The sequence below is a fragment of the Lepisma saccharinum genome, chromosome 1 (assembly GCF_977018435.1).
Source record: "Lepisma saccharinum chromosome 1, izLepSacc3.1, whole genome shotgun sequence".
NCBI classification, from domain to species: Eukaryota; Metazoa; Arthropoda; class Insecta; order Zygentoma; family Lepismatidae; genus Lepisma; species Lepisma saccharinum.
Genome location: NC_139229.1, coordinates 43,760,945 through 43,784,652, shown reverse-complemented (window position 1 = coordinate 43,784,652; position 23,708 = coordinate 43,760,945). Strand labels below are relative to the sequence as shown.

The following is a 23,708-nucleotide window of genomic DNA, read 5'->3' as shown; positions in this document are numbered from 1 at the left end:
CTATTTTTTGTTCAATGTTCGGAAAGAGTGGAAATAGCAAAAAAACTATAATCCCAAGGTTGCACTGGGTTATTAAATTTATTTAGCATTTATCTAAATAAAATCAATTACATTGTTTTAAAAATCATTGTTAATTTCCTGAAAACATCTGAGAACTGATTTTCAACAATAAATACCAACTCAAACAATTTGTGGGATCATTTGTTGGTGTTTGACTGGTTATAAAACAGTTGCTTTGTGAAGTACAGCAGAAACGGGGCATTTTTATTGGAAAACCTCTTGCACATGAGTGTAAGAATTAGTAGTAAAATACTCTTCAGCAATGCACACGCCCTGCTCCAATGAATACGCCATGCTGAATCAATTTTAAAAAGAGGCACAGTGGCGGCGAAAGTAAGCCAGGGGCAGCCTAGGATTCTCTCAAGAGTCCAATTTCGGCACAAAATCTTGATTTACGATTTTTCACGTAAATGTATAGCCAATACTTACTACACATGTTGCATGCAACTGTTGGCATAATTTCAACCTGCTAGTGTTGACATATACTGATATATGTCCCAAAAATGGCACTTTTCACTCAACCCATAAAATCGCCAGTCAAAAATTCATCAAATGTTGCACATGACCAATATTGGTCGCAAATGACAGACTGACATGGCATCAGTCATCAAATGTCTAATTATGACCCTTTGATAATTTCTTACATATTTTTCTTACTCAGAAGTTCATTTCTAGAAAAATTTGAATGCTGCTTTCCGTCAGTTATTAATTTATATAATTTTCTGTACGGAGTGAACCGATGATTTTAAGCATTGAAAAATATCTGAATGGATGAGACTTTATAATGCAGAAAACCCGGTGTAAATATCTCGTATGGTTTTCATGATATACATTTCCAAAGTTTGGATTGTGCGACTTTTGAAACACTTTGTATAAGATGCTGAACATCACGGGATTCAAAACATCGCTAAATTATTTGAGAAAGCAGGAAATGGGGGACAAAGGGTAAGAAATTGTTACTGACTCTATGGAATGTTCACAACGTTGGTAAAAAAGAATCATTTGCTAACTTACGCTGTACTGCAATTTGAACTTAGAATCATCAAAATTTCGTACATATTACAGCAAAAGATCACAGTCGCCAGGCTGAAATTTTTAGTCGACCTGGTGACCGGAATTTTTAGAGCCTTGACATTTCGTAAAATTTTCTTATTCTTAACAAGTTCAGACCCGTAGCTAGGGGGTGGCAGGAGTTGGTCTTAGGCGACGAACAATCTAAATGAAAATAAGTTGTACATTTGATTGATTGATTTGTGAGTTATGAACGATCTAAATGAAAATAAGTTGTACATTTGATTGATTGATTTGTGAGTTTAAGTCCACTTTACGCATAGAGAGGCTAATCGGGACTGGACCTACAGTTTAAAGTGGGATCTGAACCACTGTGACATGTGCCTCCACCGGGTATTGAACCTGGGATCCCTTGATCACAAGGGGACAATGTTACCACTACACCATTGGGGATGCACAGTAGTTGTAAAAGAGAGAATGCATTGGCATCCTGTGAAATTATTTGCACCCTATTAAATCAATATTGATTTCCGCCTGCAAAATAATTGGATCCAAAAAAAATTTCTTGCTCGCTTTGCTCGTAATGTGTCATTGTTCTCTGTATTGCATTGTAAATTACCAGACAGAGAAATAGGACTTGTCTTAATTGATTTTGTTGTGAATTCAAGAACAATTGTTTTGAAGAAAAGGAGCATGCACGATTGAGAGATAATTTATGTAATTTGCTGTTGTTTTATTGTGAGATGGAATAATTTATTGTGTAATGTATTTAAATAATATATGTTATGTATATATATGGCTGCGGTGGCTCAGTCGGTAACGCGTCTGACTACCATGCTCAAGGTCCCTGGTTCGATCCCCGGCCGGTTCAAATCCGGGTACTTTTCTAACGGTGGAAGCGGCCCCGGCGCCCACCCAGCGTCGAATAACATGGGTACCTGGGGGGTAAAGGCGGTCAGGGGCGTGATGCTGATCACATCACCCCCACTCACGACCGGATCAAGAAAGTGTGGGGCGTTACCCCCACACCCCCTATACGCCTTCATGGCGTGGTGCTATGCACATGGGAACACTTTACCTTTTTTTTATGCATCAAAGAAACTTTGAATACGCACACAATTTAGTGACCACGTCACTCCATGTTGCTTATATGTGAAACATGTATCGTGCATGAAAGTTATACATGTTCATGTAAAAAAGAATTATATTTGGAATGCTTTTATCAAGCATTTTCTGTCTTTCAAAAATAGTTTGTGTGCTTGTTTTCCTTTATTAATGTGAAATTGAACATATTGAAAAAATAATTCAAACCGTTTGTTCCAACACAAATGCTTTAGCACCAACTTCTACCCCCTTCCTGCATAATTTACAAGAGTAATAACGTCTTTGTTGATGATAATCCTACTACTACTAACTACAGTAGAAACTAGTTTATCCGACCTTCGCTTATCCGACATTCTGTATTATCCGACATACCACAAGAAAAAAAATCATCAATTGGCAACAAGAACTGTAAGTTGCGAGCGTGAGCATAGTCTATTTTTAGTTTATCCCGACTTTATTGCATGACGACCGCCTACACTATGACTCATGTGTCTGTCATTCGCTACTCAGTGCAGTTTATCATTGTATGCTAATCGGTGACATTAAGGCAATGTTTCTGCCCCCCCACCCCACCCCAATGTAACCACCATATGCCAACCTATGCATAAGGGTGTCTTGGAAACTATAAAAAGAAACTATCGCAAGAAGCTACTGTCCACAGTAGTACAAGACATTGAAGGAGGACAAAACATGATTCAAACATTGAAACGCATTAATGTGAAGGATATTGCTTATTGTGTTGCAAGGGCCTGGGTTGACGTAAGGGCTCCAACAATTGCCAAATCATGGAAGAAGCTGCTAGGCTCCCTATTATCCGACATTTTTGCTTATCCGACGTTCTGCCAGTCCGTTTATGTCGGATAAGTGAGACACTACTGTACTACTACTACTACCACCACCACTACTACTATGAATAATAATAAAAATGATGATGATGTTGGTCCCGGTTTCAAATCCTGGCTTGGGCATGGATGTTTGTAAGTGTCCATTCATCAATTTCATCATATCATCACTCATCCCCATCTTCGCAAATTAGCCAAAAATAAAGTAAAATAAAGCAAATCAACAACAATAATAATAATAACAATATTATTAATAGTATTATTATTATTATTGTACGTTTATCCTGGTACTTCCCCCCCCAGATAAAAATTCATGGTTGCGCCACTGTCGACTATTATCTCTTTCCTAAACTAAGAAAACACCTAATTGGAACCCAATTTGCCACTGATAATGATGTCGTAGAAGCTGTGAACCTTGACTATACAAGAAGAAACAAACTATTCAGAACAAGGAAATCTTAACTGATGGACAGTGGTCTTTATTGCATATTCCCATGAAGAATTAATTATGATATATACCAAGCTTCATCCCCCTTATACCCCTTCTTCATGGTAAGCCTCACAACTTTTTAGTCACCCCCCCCCCTCCTCATAAGAGTTATATTGTGTGATATAAATAATTATGCATCTAGCAAGTTACCTTTATCTAACTTAAGATACTGTTGAATAATTATAAATATCACTTAATGCTAGTTCCCTTTTTCCAGTCTGCTATGAGGAGAAAGCTGCAAGATTACAGGGTAGGTGTGATGTTTTGAACGTGTCCGTTCTTTCAACTCTCACTCATACCACCAATTGTACAAATATATTATTACCGTAGTTGGGGTGTAAGGGGTGACCTTCCACATAGCACACCCAAATGTCAACCTCACTTCCACGTCAGTACACCCTGGACTGCAGACTAACGAGACTCTGGTGACTGGCCCCATGGCCAGTATAATTTTGTTTGTGTTGTCCTGTTCCTTTGTCCTTATGTGTGCTGAGTGCCCATTTACAGCCTCAGCTTTTAACGAAAGTTAGAATATTTTATGATTTTAGTTATACAACGTTAGAGTTGTTATGTGTAATGGTAAGGGGCTGGACCCCGTATAATGTGACGGGTGCAGGCTTAGTGCTGACGCACCCAAAATTTTAAATTCAAATTCAAATATTACCGTAGTTACTCATGTATAATGTGCACTTTTTTCCAAAATTTTTGCACCCAAAACTGGTGTGTATTATGCACTGAACAATTCATACAGCCCACATGAAACAGCACATGTTTTCACTATGTCACTGCATATACAGGGTGACTGGTAATTAGATGTATTCCCTGAAAGGGGTTAAAGTAGAGACAATTTGCAATAAATTTGACCATATGATACCCCGTCCGAAAATTAGTAGTTTTCGAGATAATCGAATTTCTTTTGTTTCTTTAAAAAATGTCAATTTTCCACATAAAAACATGAATTGAGAAGAAACTGCTCATTATATGGAACTTATTTCAGCATTTTCTGATAGCCAACAAATAAGTGGTTCGTTGAAAAAGAGTTTTTCCCAAATAACAATCACATGTAAGTAACGGGTGGGTCTAAACTTACAAGTGATGATAAAAAAATGTACTCTTAGTTTTACTTGGCAACGTATTAATAACAAAAATAGTATGACACGAAGCGTACAAATTACTTACCAGGTGTAGAAGTATGAAACCGGAATTTGTTTGCAAGAAGTAAACGGCTGGTGTTTGCAACTGAGAAACAATATTTTATTCAAAGTAAGCTCCATTGCTAGTTACAAATTTCTCCCACCTTTCCGGCAGGTTATGAATGCCACGCCAAAAGAAACGTTCTTCTTTTGAAGCGAACCAGTCCGCGAACCATGTTCCTACATCTTCATACGAATTGAAGCGCTGTTCTGCAAGAGCGTGTCCCAGTGAGGCAAATAGATGATAATCTGAAGGAGCCAAGTCGGGAGAATACACCGCATGCCCTAGTATCTCCCATTTGAACGCCTCGATCGTTTCCCGGACCCGTTTTGCTGTGTGTGGTGAGGCGTTGTCATGGAGCAGGATGCCCTTGTGTTGCCTTGCTTCGTATTCCGGCCGTTTGTCACATAATGCTCGATGTAAATTGATCATTTGCTGTTGGTAGCGATCTGCGTTAACGGTTTCACCAGGTTTTAGCTTGCAATTCGTTGTCTTCGAACTTTTTCGGAGGTTTCCCACGTTCCTCGTTTCGCAAGTCAAAATCGCCACTTTTGAATTTCTTGAACCACTCGAAACACTGTGTTTTCCCGAGAGCATGTTCGCCGTAAGCTTCGACGAGCATTCGATGCGATTCTGCGGCGGTTTTCTTCAAATGATAACAGAACACCAATGCTGTCCGCAAATCGTAGTTCGTAGGCACAAAACTCAACATGTTCCGGGTGTGCAACACCTTCCTCTGTCTGACACTCGGGTTACTGTGTTCCGATATAACGTCCTCGGGAGTGGCGGGCAGCAGCTGGCGCTGCTTACGCGATCTTCCGTGCCCTCCACTGCCGGCTAGCACCATCTATCGGCCAATTCCGGTTTCATACTTCTACACCTGGTAAATTACTTCCTTGTGTCATCTGCTATCCAACAAGGTACAAATGTTGCTAACATTCACATTTGTGTACAAGAAATAATACTTCATTCATCTTCATGTGAATGGAATCAATGAACAATACAATTAAAGAACATTACACGTCTTGCTCAAAGTGGGCACCTCCGTTACGAATGCAGGCACGCAGGTTTTTACGGACATTTGGTCTCTTAACTCGTGATGTGATGGTGTCAATGATGTGTTGACCAGCTGTTAAGATCCTCTCCCTGAGCTCTTCTTGCGAGTTTACCGGTGTCTTGTCATGTGGCTCCAAATGTAAAAGTCGCAAGGCGTTAAATCGATCGGGGGATCGAGCTTTGCAGTCATCATGCTCATAAATCATGTAACGTCTTGTAGCTAGAGGTACATCCTCCAACAACATTGCCATCCCATTCCTCAAAAAATGTTCATAAGTGATGCCATTTAAGATTTGGGGCAGGAAAAATGGCTCGATCAAATGATTGTTGATACCTCTGCCTGGGCGTGCGACAGTGGCAGGATGAAAATTACCCAAAGAAATGGATTCGCCGATGCGGCCCGTTTCCCTGGCCGGCTCGATCCCCCAATTTGACGCTTTGCGACTTCTACATTTGGATCCACATGACAAGACACCGGTAAACTCGCAAGAAGAGCTCAGGGAGAGGATCTTAACAGCTGGTCAACACATCAAGGACACCATCACATCGCGAGTTAAGAGACCAAATGTCCGTAAAAACCTGCGTGCCTGCATTCGTAACGGAGGTGCCCACTTTGAGCAAGACGTGTAATGTTCTTTAATTGTATTGTTCATTGATTCCATTCACATGAAGATGAATGAAGTATTATTTCTTGTACACAAATGTGAATGTTAGCAACATTTGTGCCTTGTTGAATAGCATATGACACAAGGAAGTAATTTAAGTAATTTGTACGCTTCGTGTCATACTATTTTTGTTATTAATACGTTGCCAAGTAAAACTAAGAGTACATATTTTTATCATCACTTGTAAGTTTAGACCCACCTGTTACTTACATGTGATTGTTATTTGGGAAAAACTTTTTTTCAACGAACCACTTATTTGTTAGCTATCAGAAAATGCTGAAATATGTTCCATACAATAAGCAGTTTTTTCTCAATTCATGTTTTTATGTGGAAAATTGTCATTTTTTAAAAAAACAAAAGAAATTCGATTATCTCGAAAACTACTAATTTTCGGACGGGGTATCATATAGTCAAATTTATTGCAAATTGTCTCTACTTTAACCCCTTTCAGGGAATACATCTAATTACCAGTCACCCTGTATATGACAGGTATATATCAACAGGTGAAAATACAAATTACCAGATTGGGTTTCTTCAGTAATTAATTAATTAATTATAATTTTTAAAAACACTTATAAAAGTTTTCTGGGCCGTTTCCCCATGATTATCACTTTGTAGCGGAACTTTCTGCAACACCGAGAAAAGCGGTGCCATTTTGGCGGAATTAGATTGATTGATTGTTTTGTTGTTTTTAAGTCCACTTTATGCACGGAAAGGCTGATCGGGACTGGACCTATAGTTTAAAGTGGGATCCGAACAACTTGTTCCTCCACCATGTATCGAACACAGGACAGAATTCCAGTATGCACCTCCAGTCACACAGGATATGTATCAGCGGTATTTGTCGGGTGAGAAATAATAGAAAATAACTTTGTGGCCCCTTAAAATGCATAACGTAATTTTGATCTCGATTTCTTCTTCTACCAAATAATGAAGGTGGTTACAGAACGAAAGCTTTGAGATGCTTAACACAGTGGAAGGAGAGGGGTAGATAGCTTGGTGACTCATTGAATAGGTAAGATGTAATTGCTTTTCATCAGCATATCGACAGCTTTACAGCCTACAACTAAATAAGTCATTTCTTGAACCTGAATTGTAAAGTGCGATATATATTCACTTTTCGCCATCAAAAACCAAGGTACGCATTATACATGCACGTGCATTATATACAGGTAAATATGCTAATTTTATTTTCCTGTCATATGCTTCAGTACATTTACAGTGTGAAACTCCTCCAATTGTATCCAGTGGTCACAAATGGTAGCTTTATAGGGAGGGGAAAGAGCAAGCACCCCATTTTATCAACATTTGTCCTAACTTGAGGTCAACATGTATGTTGAATTTGAGCCATTTAAACCATTCTAATACTTTTTCAGCGGTTATATCTCAACACCAATGAATGCTTTGAGTGAAAAGAAGTTTGCTTTTTGCATGCTGTGATTAGTGGAGCAAGTTTTATGCACAGGCAGTGTAAATGGTGTATTCCCATTGCACCTCCATTAGAAATTTCACATTACTTTTAATATGATAATGTACCAAGATCTTTAGATTTTTATATTAGAAGGGACATCCACGGAAAATGGTCATACTTCATGCAAATAACGAAATGAATCAATCTGGAAATTATTACTGTTTTCAATTGCATTAAGATTTTAAATGCTTGTGAATGCATATAATTTGCATATTTCACCAACAAAAAGTATTAATATCTTTAGCGTATATGCTTCACAGAAAAATGAAGTCAAATTTTGCTACATTTTTAAAGCATCACACACGTAACACATTTTTGATAATGCTTTTCGTGCATTCAGCTATGTCATTATACTCCATTTTTTCCATTTGTAAGCAGACACCACAAAGCACTTTGTAATTCTATGAAATCAGTTCATTATAAATATTTTAATCCAATCGCATGTCTAGAACTTTATATTTTATGTGTGAATGTCACACATGTAATGCTGGAATGCCCCAGAAGTATTAATGTTGGATTCCCAAGTTAGGTCTTCTGAGAGTTATGTAATTTTTTAAATGTATGCGTAATTACAACAAAAATGCACTTTTCATGTTTTTTTTGTTAAATGTATGTGTGCTTTGTAGAAAGTTCTCTTTTTATGTCTAAAATTTGCTTATTTACAAGCCCTTTTAAAAAAAAAATCAAACTCTTTTTGTAAAGTTTGTATGTAAATTCGTTGAACAGAAATGACAGTGGTGGTGCCTAGAGGTGTCCTTAGTTATTAACTTGGCCCTGTTTCAAAGCTGTTGCTAACCACAGTAACGCAGTAGATCACATTGAGTGTAGGTGTGTGGAGTGCCTGCGGCGATTTTCAGTTACCGTACCATGAAGATTTCTGTGTAAAATTCCAGAAAACTTTCAAAGAGACATGTTACATGAAGCTTATGGTGAGAAATGTTTCACTCGAACACAGTGTTAAAATTGGCACAGTGGGTCAGAAAATCCTCACCACAACCAAGAAAAAAAAAACTATTATAGTATGGGGCGACACCTGTAAATCCTATATTTCACACTTTTTTTGCATTGCTAACGTACTATTTTGGAATGCGGAACTTTTCCTAAGGTGAAATAATGCATTTCTAACTAAGAGAATGTCTATTTCTTACATTTACGAGTGCTTCTGTTACTTGTCAATGGTTTAATAATTACTCTTTTCAAAAATTGAACTTTTTTCGTGAAAAAATATCGAAGTATTTTTTTTTTTTAAATTTAGGTATTTTTCGGTGAACAAGGATACGACACAAAATCGACAAAACACTGGCACAACGTGCGATGTTCAGGTAAGCTATTGCAATATTGTGTGGAAATAAGGAAGAACAGTAAGTACTCGTAAATGTAAGAGGTATGCATGATTTTCGTTAGAGGTTCATTATTTCACCTAAATAAATGTTCCCGAATGCAGAATAGTATGTTAGCAATGTGAAAAAGTGTGAGATGGATCATTGACGGGTGTCTCAGGTATAGTAAAGTAGTACCAAAAAAAAAAAAAAAAATCTCGACACGTCATGTTCTAGTGAAAACATGCGAGTTTGAAACACTGACTACGAGATTACATCATCTAACACACGGAACATTGTGCTCTCGTGCGGAAAGCAATTGGCGGCAGCAGAAATAGCATGTCGGACAGACATTTTCGCAGAAAACAACATGTATTTGCATTAAAATGGATCAAAACTACATTCACGAACTTGCACAATGCTACAGAAAACTATTTCCATAGGTACTTTCTCCTGTAAATTTGAAGAAATCCGTCACCCCTATACTATAATGTTACCCTTTTTTCACGAAAAAAGAGAAACCCAATTTTTCACATAGAAAGTAATTTCTTTTGACTCCTTTTTTCGCTTTCATAACATAGAATATGGCAGGCAAATCTTGATTGCCATAGTGGGCATGCAGTGTTTCCAACATCCTTCACCGAAGAATACCTACTATCGTGTTAGTCACTTGTGCAAATTGTACAATATGCATGGGTAGCTGACGGATAGTCCTACAAACAATTCCCGATAATGTTAGGTTTGGTGGTAAATTTCTTATTTCTTCAAATTTACAGGAGAGATTACTTACCGAATGTGGTTTCTTTATAGTTGTGAAAGTTCGGGGAAGTGTTTTCTCGCATTGCTTATTGAATTTGGCGTTAAATCATCTATTTTTTTATATAAATGTGTGACCGATGCACGAAATGCGAATGCACATTTGCATTTACAAAAAGTGGTTCGTCAAATCGATCGGGGGATCGAGCTGGGCAGTCATCATGCTGATAAATCATGTCACGTCTTGCAGCTAGAGGCACATCCTCCAACAACATTGCCATCCCGTTCCTCAAAAAATGTTCATAAGTGATGCCTTTTAAGATTTGGGGCAGGAAAAATGACTCGATGAAATGATTGTTGATGACGTCCATTCATACTTCTGCCTGGGCATGCGACAGTGGCTGGATGAAAATTATCCAAAGAAATGGATTGGCCGAGGCGGCCCGATTCCCTGGCCGGCTCGATCCCCCGATTTCAAGCCTTGCGACTTTTACATTTGGAGCTACATGACAAGCATACATTTGTATGCTTCATAAATTTATTTCTTCTTTCTAATTTGTATGTGTTTGTGTGTCTTGTGCAGTAGTTGTGCTGTGTAGTGTGTTTGGGTTTGTCTTGTGTAGTAGTTGTGGTGCCTAGTAGTCTAATGTGTTTCTGTTTGTCTTGAGTAGTATCGGTGGTGTGTATGTATGTGTCTTGTGTTGTAGTTGTGCTGTCTAGTATGTTTGTGTAGTAGTTGTGCTGTCTAGTATGTTGGTTTTGTCTTGCGTAATAGTTGTGCTGTCTAATTTGTTTGTGTTTGTCTTGTGTAGTAGTTGTGGTGTGTTTGTGTTTATATTTTGTTATAGTTGTGATGTGTTTGTGTGTGTCTTGTGTAGTAGTTGTGCTGTCTAATGTGTTTGTGTTCGTCTTGTGTAGTAATGGTGCTGTCTAATGTGTTTGTGTTTGTCTTGTGTAGTAGTTCCTCCATTCATATTGGGGGTTAGGCGTAGAGCTGACAACTCTGCACTGTAAAAACACATGTCAAGAAACAACAATATAAGGCCATGGATGTTCCCAAGGTAAAATATTCCGGAGGTAAAATAGTCCCCCGTTCGGATCTCCGGGTGGGGACTACTTTGGGAGGTCTCTGGACTAAGGATAAGATCTACATTAGGAATAAATATATTAAATTAGGCACTTGGAATGTTCTCAGCCTTTACCGGCCTGGGGCATTTCAGTGTACAGTTAATGAGATAGTTAAGTATAAATTAGATGTAGTAGCTGTCCAGGAAGTTAGGTGGCCAGGAGAAGGGAATTGTAAAACTAAAAATTATACTTTTTTCTATGGTGGTACTGAAAATCATAATTTTGGAACAGGCTTTTTTATAAATAATAGAATTATCTCGGCTCTTAAAACAGTAGAATTTATTAATGATAGGATATCATATGCAGTTTTACAGGGTAGGTGGTGTAAAATGATTTTAATAAACATACATGCACCAACGGAAGATAAAGATGATAATACTAAAGATGATTTTTATACAGAGTTAGAACAGGTCTTTGATAAATTTTCTCAGTATGATATGAAAATTCTGTTAGGTGACTGTAATGCACAAATTGGCAAAGAAGAGACATTTAAACCCACAATTGGTAAAGAAAGTCTTCATGAATTAAGTAATGATAATGGTATAAGATTGATTACTTTTGCAACCTCAAAGAATTTAATTGTGAAAAGTACCACTTTTAAACATAAAGATATCCATAAATATACCTGGTCTTCTCCAGATGGTAAAACTCATAATCAGATAGATCATATTCTCATTGATAAGAGAAGGCATACTAGTATAATTGACGTTCGTACACATAGAGGTGCTGACTGTGCCAGTGACCATTATTTAGTAATTGCTAAATTAAGAGAAAGACTCTCAGTGATAAATCATAAGCAACAAAATCTAAAAGTTCTAAAATTTGATACAGGAAAGTTTACTGATGAAAGAATTAAGAAAGATTACCAAATTAAACTGTCAAATAGATTTGATGTTTTGCAGGATTTAAATGATGATGAAAATATAAATGAAACAGACGTAAATAAGAATTGGGAGCACATACGTAATGCAATAGAATCAGCAGCTAAAGAAAGTATAGGATACCATAAACCGAGAAAAAGTAAGCCATGGTTTGATAATGAATGTCATAATCTAATAGAAATAAGAAATCAGGCTAGACTTAGGTGGTTAAATAACTCTGATGATACAAATCTAAACAATTATAATAGAATAAAGCGAGAAGTTAACCGCACGTTTAGAAGTAAAAAAAGAGATTACTTGAAAAGCAAAATTAACGAAATTGAAACAAACAGCAAAAATAAAAATATCAGAGATTTATATAAAGGTGTAAATGAGTTTAGAAAGGGGTGGCAACCTAAAGTAAACTTGATAAAAGATAAAGACGGTGATTTTCTAGCTGACCCAAGTGATATTCTAAATAGATGGAAGAACTACTTTAATGACCTTTTAAATGTCCATGTAGGAGATAAATCAGAAGTGAATGAAGTACACACAGCAGAACCTTTAGTCCCAGAACCTAACTTGACTGAAGTTAAAGATGCTATTAAAAGGCTAAAGAATAACAAAGCACCTGGCATTGATTTAATACCAGCTGAGTTAATTAAATATGGTGGAAATTCATTAATATGTCAAATTCATAAATTAATTTGTTTAATATGGAATAAAGAAGAAATCCCTCAACAGTGGAAAGAATCCATAATTGTTCCTGTGTTTAAGAAAGGTGATAAAATGAACTGCAATAATTACCGTGGAATTTCTCTACTCTCAACAACATATAAAATATTATCTAACATTCTTTTAACAAGACTAACCCCATATGCTAATGAAATTATAGGTGATTATCAATGTGGATTTAAACGTAACAGATCAACTACTGATCAAATTTTTCACATCAGACAGACACTTGAAAAAAAGTGGGAATATAATCAAAATGTCCATCAGCTATTCATTGATTTTAAAAAAGCATATGATTCAGTCAAAAGAGATAAATTATATAATATATTAGTAGAGTTTGGAATACCTAAGAAGCTTGTTAGTATGATAAAAGTATGCACCAGTGAAACAGAAAGTAAAATTCGTGTGGGTATTAATATGTCTGACAAATTTACAATTCATGATGGGTTAAAACAAGGAGATGCATTATCTCCATTGCTCTTTAATTTTGCCTTAGAATATGCTGTTAGGAAGGTAAAAGAAACTAAAGAAGGACTAAAATTAAATGGTGTGACTCAGTTGTTAGCATATGCAGATGATGTAGACTTACTGGGGGATGATGTGAATACAATTAAGAATAATGCTAAAATATTTTTCAAAACTGCTAAAGAGATAGGTTTGGAAGTTAACAAAGAGAAAACTAAATATATGCTTACAGGCCGAAAGCAAGTGTTAGGTAATAATCAAAATCTAATTATTGATAACAACTCGTTTGAACCAGTTTCCAAATTCAAATACTTAGGAGTAATATTAACAAATGAAAATTATATTAAAGAGGAAATAAAAAGTAGGCTTAATTCAGGAAATGCATGTTACTTCTCTCTTCATAAAATTTTGTCTTCTCGTTTAATATCTAAGAAACTAAAAGTTAAAATATACAAAACAGTAATTTTGCCTGTAGTATTATATGGATGTGAAACTTGGTCCCTTACATTGAAAGAGGAACATAAATTGAGAGTATTTGAAAATAAGATCCTTAGGAAAATATTTGGACCTAAAAGGGATGAGGAGACAGGTGAGTGGAGAAGGTTACATAATTTAGAACTACATAATTTGTATTCATGTCCAGATATTATTAGAATAATTAAATCAAGAAGACTTAGGTGGGCAGGCCATGTGGCACGAATGGGAGAGGAAAGAGGAGTTTACAGGATTCTTGTTGGGAAACCTGATGGTAAGAGACCTGTAGGAAGGCCAAGACGAAGATGGAGGGACAACGTTGAGATGGACCTAAGGGAAATCGGTAGGGATGGAAAAGAGTATATAGATCTTGCTCAAGATAGGGAAACATGGAAGGCCTGTGTTGCTGCAGCCATGAACCTTCGGGTTTAAGAAGGCTAGAGAGTTAGTTAGTTTCAACCAAGAAATGCAAATGAGTAGATCCCATGTTAAAGTGATGTTGATTGTGTTCTTCAGCTGGCAGGGGATCATCCACTTTGAGTTTGTGCTGCATGGTTCCACAGTGAATGCAGTATTCTACTTTAACATCATGTAACGATTTCAAGAAAAGGTGCGGCCCAATAGGGCACAGATGTGGCAGAACAAGTCCTGGATAGTTCATCACGATAATGCACATGCTCATTCCTCACTCGTTTCCGGGAGTTTTTGGCAAAGTGCCAAACACCTGTTGTCCTGCAACTAGCTACTACCCTGATTTGGCACCAGGAGACTTCTTCCGATTCCCCAAGTTGAAATTAACCTTCAAAGGTCACAGATTCCAGACAATAAGAGATCAAATAGAATTTGGTACAGGATCTTCAGGCCATTCCAAAACTGGAGTTCCAGCAGGCATTCCAGGACTGGAAAAAATGCTGGGAGCGGTGTGTACACATTGGAGGGTGGGGAGGGAACCCCCGAAGAATTCCCAGCCTCCACCCACATACATTCGAGGCACCAGGACAACAGGATGTCATTTACATGAATGCCGGTTCTCGCATTTTTCTTTTCTCTTTTCCTTATTGTTAAAATTTTACAAGTTATCTTGATTCTACAGGTGTCTTGTGTACAGACATTCTGCAGGATCAAGTACCAAGTACCGGCGCTATTCGGCAGTCCTGAACAGCACCGGTTTACAGATATATATTACAATAAGCATAAAAATGTATAAGCATCCTATACGCCTTCATGGCATGGTGCTATGCACAGGGGAGCACTTTACCTTTACCTTTTTTCTGGCATGATATAAGTATAGTGTAAAAATGCATATAGAGAGAATTTAGACTAAATCAAAGTTAGGTAGAAAATAAGATAACATTTCATTATATTGATAGTGGGTGGTTATAGTTGAGAGGAAGAGGTATATTAGAATGACTTCAATAAGAAGGAGCTATTCTGGAAGCTCCAGGAAGGGTAGGTCCTGGAATGTGTCAGATAGGTATGGAAAAGTGGGTTAAGGTATAGGTGGAAGATGTAATTATTGTTTGACAAAGTGTCAAAGTTGAAGACAGGTCCAAATAGCTGGTGAATATTACCATTTTCTCAATTTTGTAAAAGTTTGGTTTCTTTTTGAACAGCGCTTGTATTTGAAATTAATTTTATTTCATGATGTAAAAAGCAAAATAGAAAAATAAGGAGAACGTTACATTTTCCACCATAAGTCTTTATTTTGAAATCACAGTTGGAACTGATTTTAATATGGTTAATAAAAATAGCTAATCTGCAGGAAGTGTAATCTTAGGAAAATAAACATAAATGTACAAGGAACTAAAGTAAACATGATATTGATTGCATGTTTTTCTTTTCTTTCAGGAAATTGATGGAGTGAGGTTCAGATCTCAGAGAGCTGCTGCTTCATTTTTGCCAGAGCATTATGAATCTTATCCAAATGAACCCAAGTATTTATTACCACTGCCACCATCCCATTTTATTGCTCTGTTTTTTGCACTCTCATTACTGGCTGTAGGAATTGTGCTAATAGTGAATCGGTTGCCAGTTCCGTTGACATTAGATGATGAGTTGACCAATCCCGGACGATTTGTAGCTGAACGGGCAAGAAATTATCTTCTAAATCTAACAAGTTTAGGTCCTAGAACTGTAGGTAGTTACGAAAATGAAGTACTGGCTGTGAAGTTTTTCACAATTGAAATTGATTTTATTAAGAAGAAAGCCAAGAGTGTTCATAACATACAAGTGGACATACAGAAACCAACGGGGACCTTCCCACTGAGTTTCCTTGATGGTATGACAAGTCACTACAGGAATGTTCAAAATATTGTTGTTAAAGTAGGTTCTCATCAGGGATCAGCTCATAGTGTGCTTGTGAATTGCCATTTTGACACTGTTCCTGATAGTCCAGGTAAGTCTTCTTGTTTTGTAGCCTTTTCATTTTCATATTTGTTTGTCAAAACTTTGTTCCAAAGTGTTAAGTTGGAAAGTTGCTGAGATTTTAGAGACAAGACTCAATATCGCAAACAGTGGACACTGAAATGATGAGAGTGAAATATTTGTGCTACAGTTACATTACACAGGGGTGGAAAGTGGTCAGTAAAATCAGTAAAACTCAATTTTTTCATCTTAGTCTGGTATTTGCCATTTTTTTTTAATCTGCCAGTAAGAAGCCAGTATTTTTGGTTGTGACTACAGTTTGGATTTTTTAATTTTGTTACTCCATTATGACTTCCCAATGAAATATTCAAGTGAACTTTTATTATTATTATTATTATTATTATTATTATTGTTGTTGTTGTTTTGTTTTTGTTGTTATTATTATTTATGGTGAACAACCAAATTATTTCAAACATGTTTTTGCAAGATTGCAGGCACATGATATATGCTTCTTAGTATATTGGTATTCACTTTGGATAATTGGGGATCAAAAGTAACTTGCTGAAATAAAGTTTTGTGTGAATTCTCTTCTATTGTTCCTTTATATTTCTGTGCAAGGCAATGTCAAAATCTCACTTCCAGCAACAGACCAGTTATTTCTGAAATAATAATACACTGGTTGACAATTGCTAGGGAACAAACACATTTTCAGCAATAATTTTTCAGAAAGCAGCTACATGGCTGTGTAGCGGCATAAATATATCAGTAGAGGGCAGTAGTTAAGAATTGCATCCGAGAGGAGAGGCAACCAGGCTATGCGAGGTTGCTGATCGAGGACAAATGCCAGACTGAGTTAGAGACACTGTCAACGGTCAATGCCCAAGAGACACGGTCAAGCACGATAGCCGATGCTGTGAGTGCAATACTGTAGTGCAAACTGATTAGTCAGTTGGAAAATAGCGCAAATGGTTCATCTCAGTGTGTCCTCCCGAACAATTTCACGACAACTCAATAGTGTCGGGTTGTATGCTTGGAAGCCCGTTAAGTGTGTTCCCTTATCCCCCATCCACCGACGTGTAAGAATACGGTGGTGTATGACACATCATGACTGGGACGAAGGGAACTGGCCCGATGTCATGTTCTCAGATGAGTCACGGTTCTATGTATCCAGTGATTCTGGACATCAATTGGTGTGGCGAGAACGAGGAACACGTTACCATGCACCGAACATTCGTGAATGTGACAGGTATGGTGGTTCTGGTGTTACGGTATGGGCAGGCATCATGAAAAATGGACGAACACCACTGCACATCTTTGCAGCCGGATCGATCACCTGGAGAACAGTATTGTAACGAGATCCTGACAGGATACGTTCATCTTTTCCTGGTGCAGTGGGCCCTGACTTTGTGTTCATGGATGACAGTGCACGTCCACACGTCAATTATGACTCTTTGATAATTTCTTATGTATTTTTCTCATCAAAAAGTGTCTTTCTAGAAAAACTTTAATGCTGTCTTCCACCAGGTATTAATATATCTAATTTTCTGTGTGGAGTAAACGTAATGTTAACCATTGAAAAATATCTGTTTTATAAAGCAAGTAACCTTGTGTAAATATATCTTACGGTTTTCATGATATAAATTTTCAAATTTGGTTGTGTCACTTTTGGAACACACTGTAGTTTTCTTGATCATGGTGTTTCATTTTTACACTTCTATTGAGATATTTGAATAGACCTATTAACTGGTTTTGCAGATTGCTACATAGCAAATCAGTGTCTTTTAGTTTGCCTTGGAAAGTAAGGGCCCTACTTGAAAGGGATTGGCACCTTGATTGGTAGGCCAAAGCACTTTTGTAGGAAACACTTTTGCTTTGGATAGTTTTGGAGTTCATGGTGTGTAGGTAAACTTGAAAAGTTTAAATGAAGAAGGGGTTCAGTGACATCTTGTTTGATAGCTATCTTATTTTCAAGATTTTTTTTATTGGAAACATTTTTTGATAAGGGCCACCTTATTTGAACAAGTGCCAATTTCCCTCTCTGCAATGATGAAAGGATTCGATGGGAATATATGTTTATTAACAAGAAAAATTATGAAAATACTCTATAGGCTGTAAAAATTTGTTGGTCTTTGTTGACAATTGAAGTGGGTGTAAATGTAAAGGTAAACTCAACTCAGACTGATTGTTAATCAACACAATAATGTCGGTTTTAAATCCTTCCTCCAGGTGCTAGTGACGATGGTGCCAGTTGTGCTGTGATGTTGGAAATGTTGAGGGTGATCACACAGTCCAATAAACCTCTAGTCCATAACATAATTTTTCTCTTTAATGGAGCAGAGGAAAATTTATTGCAGGTAAGTCATTATTTTAACATTTCTTACAAGACCACAGATCCTGTACATTATGACACTAACGCTTGAGTTTTCTTGTACAAATAAATGAAGACAAAAATATAGGAGGAAGCATGTACTTTATATAATGCAGGGTGAGTCAAAAGTCAGGTTGCGTAGGGATTTATAGTATACTAGCTGATTGCCTCACATTGCCTGGGTATTTATTTATCCCAATCTTCTATTAGACAGGAATATAATGAATTCTAACTATAGTGTAAAATGAACTTGGAGTTGAACGGCATTGAGAGTGTCACTATTCATCTCAGCCACCCCGAAAACTGTGGATTCCACACTAATATCGATCGTTTTATTTGTCACCCACCCCCACCCCTAGGGGTGCCAGGGGTGTCTTGGAGTTGAATGGCATTGGGAGTATCACTATTCATCTTAGCGACCCCAACAACTATGGATTCCACACTAATATTGGCCGTTTTCGATTATTTTTACATGTCCCCATGACCCCAAAGGAAAAATCCATTGGTGTTAGTTCTGTAGACCACGATGGCCACTCAGAAAAATCACCTCCACCCTTTCGTCTTTTGTCAGCATCTTCTTTCACTCACAGTCAGAAACTTCCTATCGTAACGTACCCCTCAGGTACACCACTCACTTAGCACATGTCCCCCAAAAAGGACTGCGTGGAGGTACACACTTCACCAGATTAAATAAACGAAATGAAATATGTTTATGAAACCATATATGTCGTGATTGAGAATGGCAGACACACAAGGGAAGTTGGAACTTACACTGTTCGGGCACGCAGCTGGATATCTAGTGATGAACAAAACCACATCAAACATTAAAGTTTCCTCTGTGTAAAGAACAATATTTTGTTGAAATAAGGCTATTACTTTAAAAGTTATAGGTTTTTAGAATCCTGCTGGATTTTTAAAACACACTGTATAAACACAAAGGTCCTTCTGTGTTGTTTACTTTAATATATTCTCAATGTTTTGATGTTTCAAACATGCATATTTTTCAGTAATTGAGTGAGAGTGTGAGTGCATGAGAGAGAGATTGAAATTTAGCATTAGCATTTTTTTTCACATGCCACAAAATTTATACCTACAATTGGCAGTACTTATGTAATGTATATTGTTATTTAAAATTCCACTGTTAAATATGTTAGTTTTATTCCTACAGTTTTCTTGTTGGCTTAGCAGGGGCTCTGTACATTATTTATTGTAGGCTTCGCATGGTTTCATAACACAACATCCGTGGGCATCAGAAGTGAGGACCTTCATTAATTTAGAAGCCTGTGGTGCAGGAGGTCGAGAAATATTGTTCCAAGCTGGCCCAAATCATCCGTGGATTGTTGAGGTAAGAGTTTTCTAATGTGTTTGCAATTTGCTTCAAATTGTGTGAGAAACACAACTTTGTCTAATGTTTGTCAACAAATTACAAAGATTAGTTTATACTTAATGATATCTGTTCATATGCACATACAAGACATGTACTATGTAGGAGTTAAGTGGAAAGAGTAGCAAGTAGTGAAAATGTAATAAAATCCTGTAAAATGGTAAAAAGGTAAAGTGCTCCCCTGTGCTTAGCACCACGCCATGAAGGCGTATAGGGGGTGTGGGGGTAACGCCCCACACTTTCTTGATCCGGTCGTGAGTGGGGGTGATGTGATCAGCATCACGCCCCTGACCGCCTTTACCCCCCAGGGTTTCCCCCAGGTACCCATGTTATTCGATGCTGGGTGGGCGCCGGGGCCGCTTCCATCGTTAGAAAAGTTCCCGGATTTGAACCGGCCGGGGATCGAACCCGGGACCTTTAGCATGGTAGTCAGACGCGTTACCGACTGAGATAAAATTAAATTAAAAAAGAAAAAGTATAGCTATTCCCATGAAGGCACATATCCTGTGTGTGCCAGAATGTGAGGCAGTATTCAGCTCCATTCTGGTGGATACTTGGCAACACAAATGTCACCAGTAATTCAGAGGCAACAGATTATATTGTGGTATCATTAGGTGCCTCCAGGATCCCTCAACTTAGTAGCAAATGTTGACCTGCTACGTCACAGTTTTATGGCCTTTCCTGGATGCAGGGTTGAGAAGTAGCGACAGTAGTGACGTTCCAGCTGATAACAATTGAAAATCCCATAGTGTTTGCCTTGTGGCGTCTGCAGCGAAAATGACAGCGTGTTGGGCTGTTGAATATGATGCCACTTTTCATGGATTATGAACCAATGATGACATAGATATGGATGTTATTTTCCAAATATAAGTGTGTTTTAAATCTCGAAGTAAAACATGCGTAGAGATGCAATTGGGGGAAATGTTATTTTCCTAATTTGAGAGCTTTGGTTACAACAAATTATCTGTGGCTACAATTTTCTCTCTCCAAAATAATACGTAATAACCATGGAGGAGTGACATTAAGTGTAGAAATGTTGTGGCCAGTTTTATTTAAGAATATATACGAGCTGTGGTTAGAAAAACCTGATTGATGTTGCTGTTGACAAACGGCAAGCGCGTCAAGGTCAAGCAGTGCATGAGTGTATAACGTGATATCCTGCCTATCGACTGTGTGATTTCCCAGGGTGCGCGGCGCTCAGTTCCGCTGTAGCTTGTCGACGAAGTGAACGGTACATCTATGCTCCGTCGGGAAAGTGTTAAGTGTGAAAGTGGAACAGCGTATCAATGTGAAGTTTCTTATGAAACTGAAAATCCGCCACAGAAACTTATGGTTTGTTGAAGGAAGTATACGGAGATGAGTGTTTATCACGCATGCAGGTGTTTGACTAGTTTGAAAGGTTTAAAGAGGGACAAGAAGTGATTGCGGACGACTTGCATCCTGGACAGTCTTGCACGTCGAAAACGGAATCAAACATTGCAAATGTCGGTGAATTGATTCGAGAGGATCGTCGCTTGAGTATTTGAGCTATTGCAAAACAACCAACATTATTACAGTGCTGACGACCCTTCGTGAGCGAGTTAGAAGACGTGGACCTGATTTGTGGATTCTTCATCAGGTCAATGCTCCTGTCCATACGGCATTGTCAGTCAAGGCTTTTTTTTGGCCAAGCATGGGATCCCAGTGTTAGAACATCCACCCTATTCGCCAGGTATCACTCCATACAACTGTTTTTTATTTCCAAAGGTCATATCAGCACTGAAAAAAAAACAACAGATTTACGACCGTAGAACCTGTAAAAACAAAAGCGACGGAAGACATGAACATGGTTTCAGAAAATAATTTCCAGCACTGCTTCCAGAAATGGAAGATTCTTATGGAGCGGTGTATCGATAGTTCAGGGGAGTACTTTGAAGGGGATAATGTTCGTATTGTACAAAATAACCAATATAAGATTTTGTAGCAACAGTCCGGTTTTTTTCTAGCCACACCTCGTAATTTTAAATTAAAAATTGTTTTCGTATAGGAGTGCAAGTTCGACACAACACTGTTTTTTTTTGTGTGTGTGACCTTATTGGTTGTAAACCTTTCTTATTAAAACACTTATAACATACGCTACACTAGAAGTGAAAGGAAGATTAATTTCAAGAAAATGCTTTGGAATGGGATCATTATTCTTCAATAGTGTCATGCCATTGTTAATAGGTTGGCCCCTGTGGTGGTGTGGTTAGCAAAAATTGTAAATAAAACCAATATAAATAAATATGTTTGAACTGGCGTTTATACAGGAATATGTCACAATATTTTATGATGAACTTTGCATGATCATCATTTAAGTTATTGTAATACCACCCTCTTCCAATGAATTTTCAAATATCACACTTCTTAAACAGTGCATTTCTTGATATCACGCTACCTTGAAAACTATGTAGTTCACACAGGAATAGCCTCGATACTTGATGCCAATTTTTGTTGCAAAAAGAAGCTGGACACGTACTTGAAGAAGGGACATTCACAAATAACATCCTGGAGTGGTTAGCACAGTGCGTTATGATGCCAGGGGTCCCGTGTTCAAATCCCGGCCTGGGCATGCTGTTCCTTGTGAGTGTTCCTTCATCATATCATCACTCATTCTCATCTTCGCGATTAGCCAAAAGTAGCAAAAATGCAAAGTAAAACAAATTAAATCAATCAAATAACATCCATACTGGGACTCAGACCCGGAACTTAGGTAGCAAGATGAAAAGTGCTTCAGCCTGAAGCTAGAGATGTGTTTGCATGAGCATGTTCACCCGTTTTGCCAAGAAACATAATGTTGTGAACAGTACCTGTGTTCATTACTTTTTTTAACTGCGGTATTTGGTTCGTAATTTTAAATATACCTCAGTTGAAGCCAGTGTGTAATTATCCGTTTATGGATAACTCATTCTCCGAGAATATAGTGGCGAAAAAGTTATTACTATTTAAGTCTATCCTATGCACGACCTAAAGGTGAGCTTGGGCTACATACAGTAATAAAAGTTACAAGCATATACTTTTTAGTTTTACTCCACGCATCTTAGTTCCGCCATGTTGCAACTAGCAGGCGACCACAGACTGGGAGATGACTATGTTGACCGCAGGTAGCGATGGAATTTTATGTTGAGTGAAGCTGCGTTCGCTCCTTCTCAACAACCAGGTAGGAAGCTCCTCCAGGATTCTTGCTACTCAACAATGTTGGGTTGCTGAGTGATCCTGGAGGTGCCTATTGGTTGACAGAGTTACCACACAGATAAAACAGTGGGAGCAAACTATCAGCTGTAGCCAAGGATTCCTCAGTAGCTCTATTGATAGAGCAATGACATTGTATGTTTATGTATATGGTCCTGGTCAAGCCTGCATTTCTCGCTTAACCTTTGTTAGATTAACATTTATAGATACTCGAGTTTGAACTCCAATTAAAAATTAACCCCCCCCCCCAAAATGAACAACTGTAACTGTCTGTGGTAAATAGTTTTATTTCTACTTTTTTATCAACAGTACACATTTGAAAAGTTATCACTTGAAATTTGGCCCCTGTGGCAGAGTGGTTAGCACACCATGCTATGACACTAGGGGTCCCTGTTTTGAATCCCAACCTGGACATGGATGTTTGTGAGTGTCCATTCGACTTTTAACTACTGTGCTTGGTTTATTGTATATACGTACACCAATGTATTTTGTGTACACCAATGGCACAATGTATAAATTTTACCTCCGCTAAAATCCCTGTCTTTAAGAAAGAAAACAAACCGATTTAATCTTTCTACGAAAATTAGTTCGCAAGCTGCATTTTTTTTTCCACAGCAAGTTTAAAAGCACATGCTTGAAAAGGTCCCTTCCTCAAAGGTCCACTAGAACGAGGCTTCGTCTGCTAAATGTTTTGAACCAAATGATTCAACATGGATTTCACTGTAAACTGACTAATTGATTGATTTGTTGTT

General features: G+C 37.7%; 1 protein-coding gene across 3 annotated transcripts in view; it reads left to right on the top strand.

Moving 5' to 3' along the window:
- The window catches only part of LOC145994849 (endoplasmic reticulum metallopeptidase 1-like), a 76,759-nt gene that overhangs the window by 5,758 nt on the left and 47,293 nt on the right, over positions 1-23,708 (top strand). For 2 of the 3 annotated variants that reach the window (XM_083131232.1, XM_083131251.1), the window contains exons 2-5: positions 3,725-3,757; positions 15,479-16,025; positions 18,221-18,348; positions 19,576-19,707. In XM_083131232.1, the coding sequence (XP_082987358.1) occupies positions 3,725-3,757; positions 15,479-16,025; positions 18,221-18,348; positions 19,576-19,707 (840 nt within the window). The remainder of the gene's footprint in view (positions 1-3,724; positions 3,758-15,478; positions 16,026-18,220; positions 18,349-19,575; positions 19,708-23,708) is intronic. The other variant, XM_083131242.1, reaches the window with a different exon arrangement.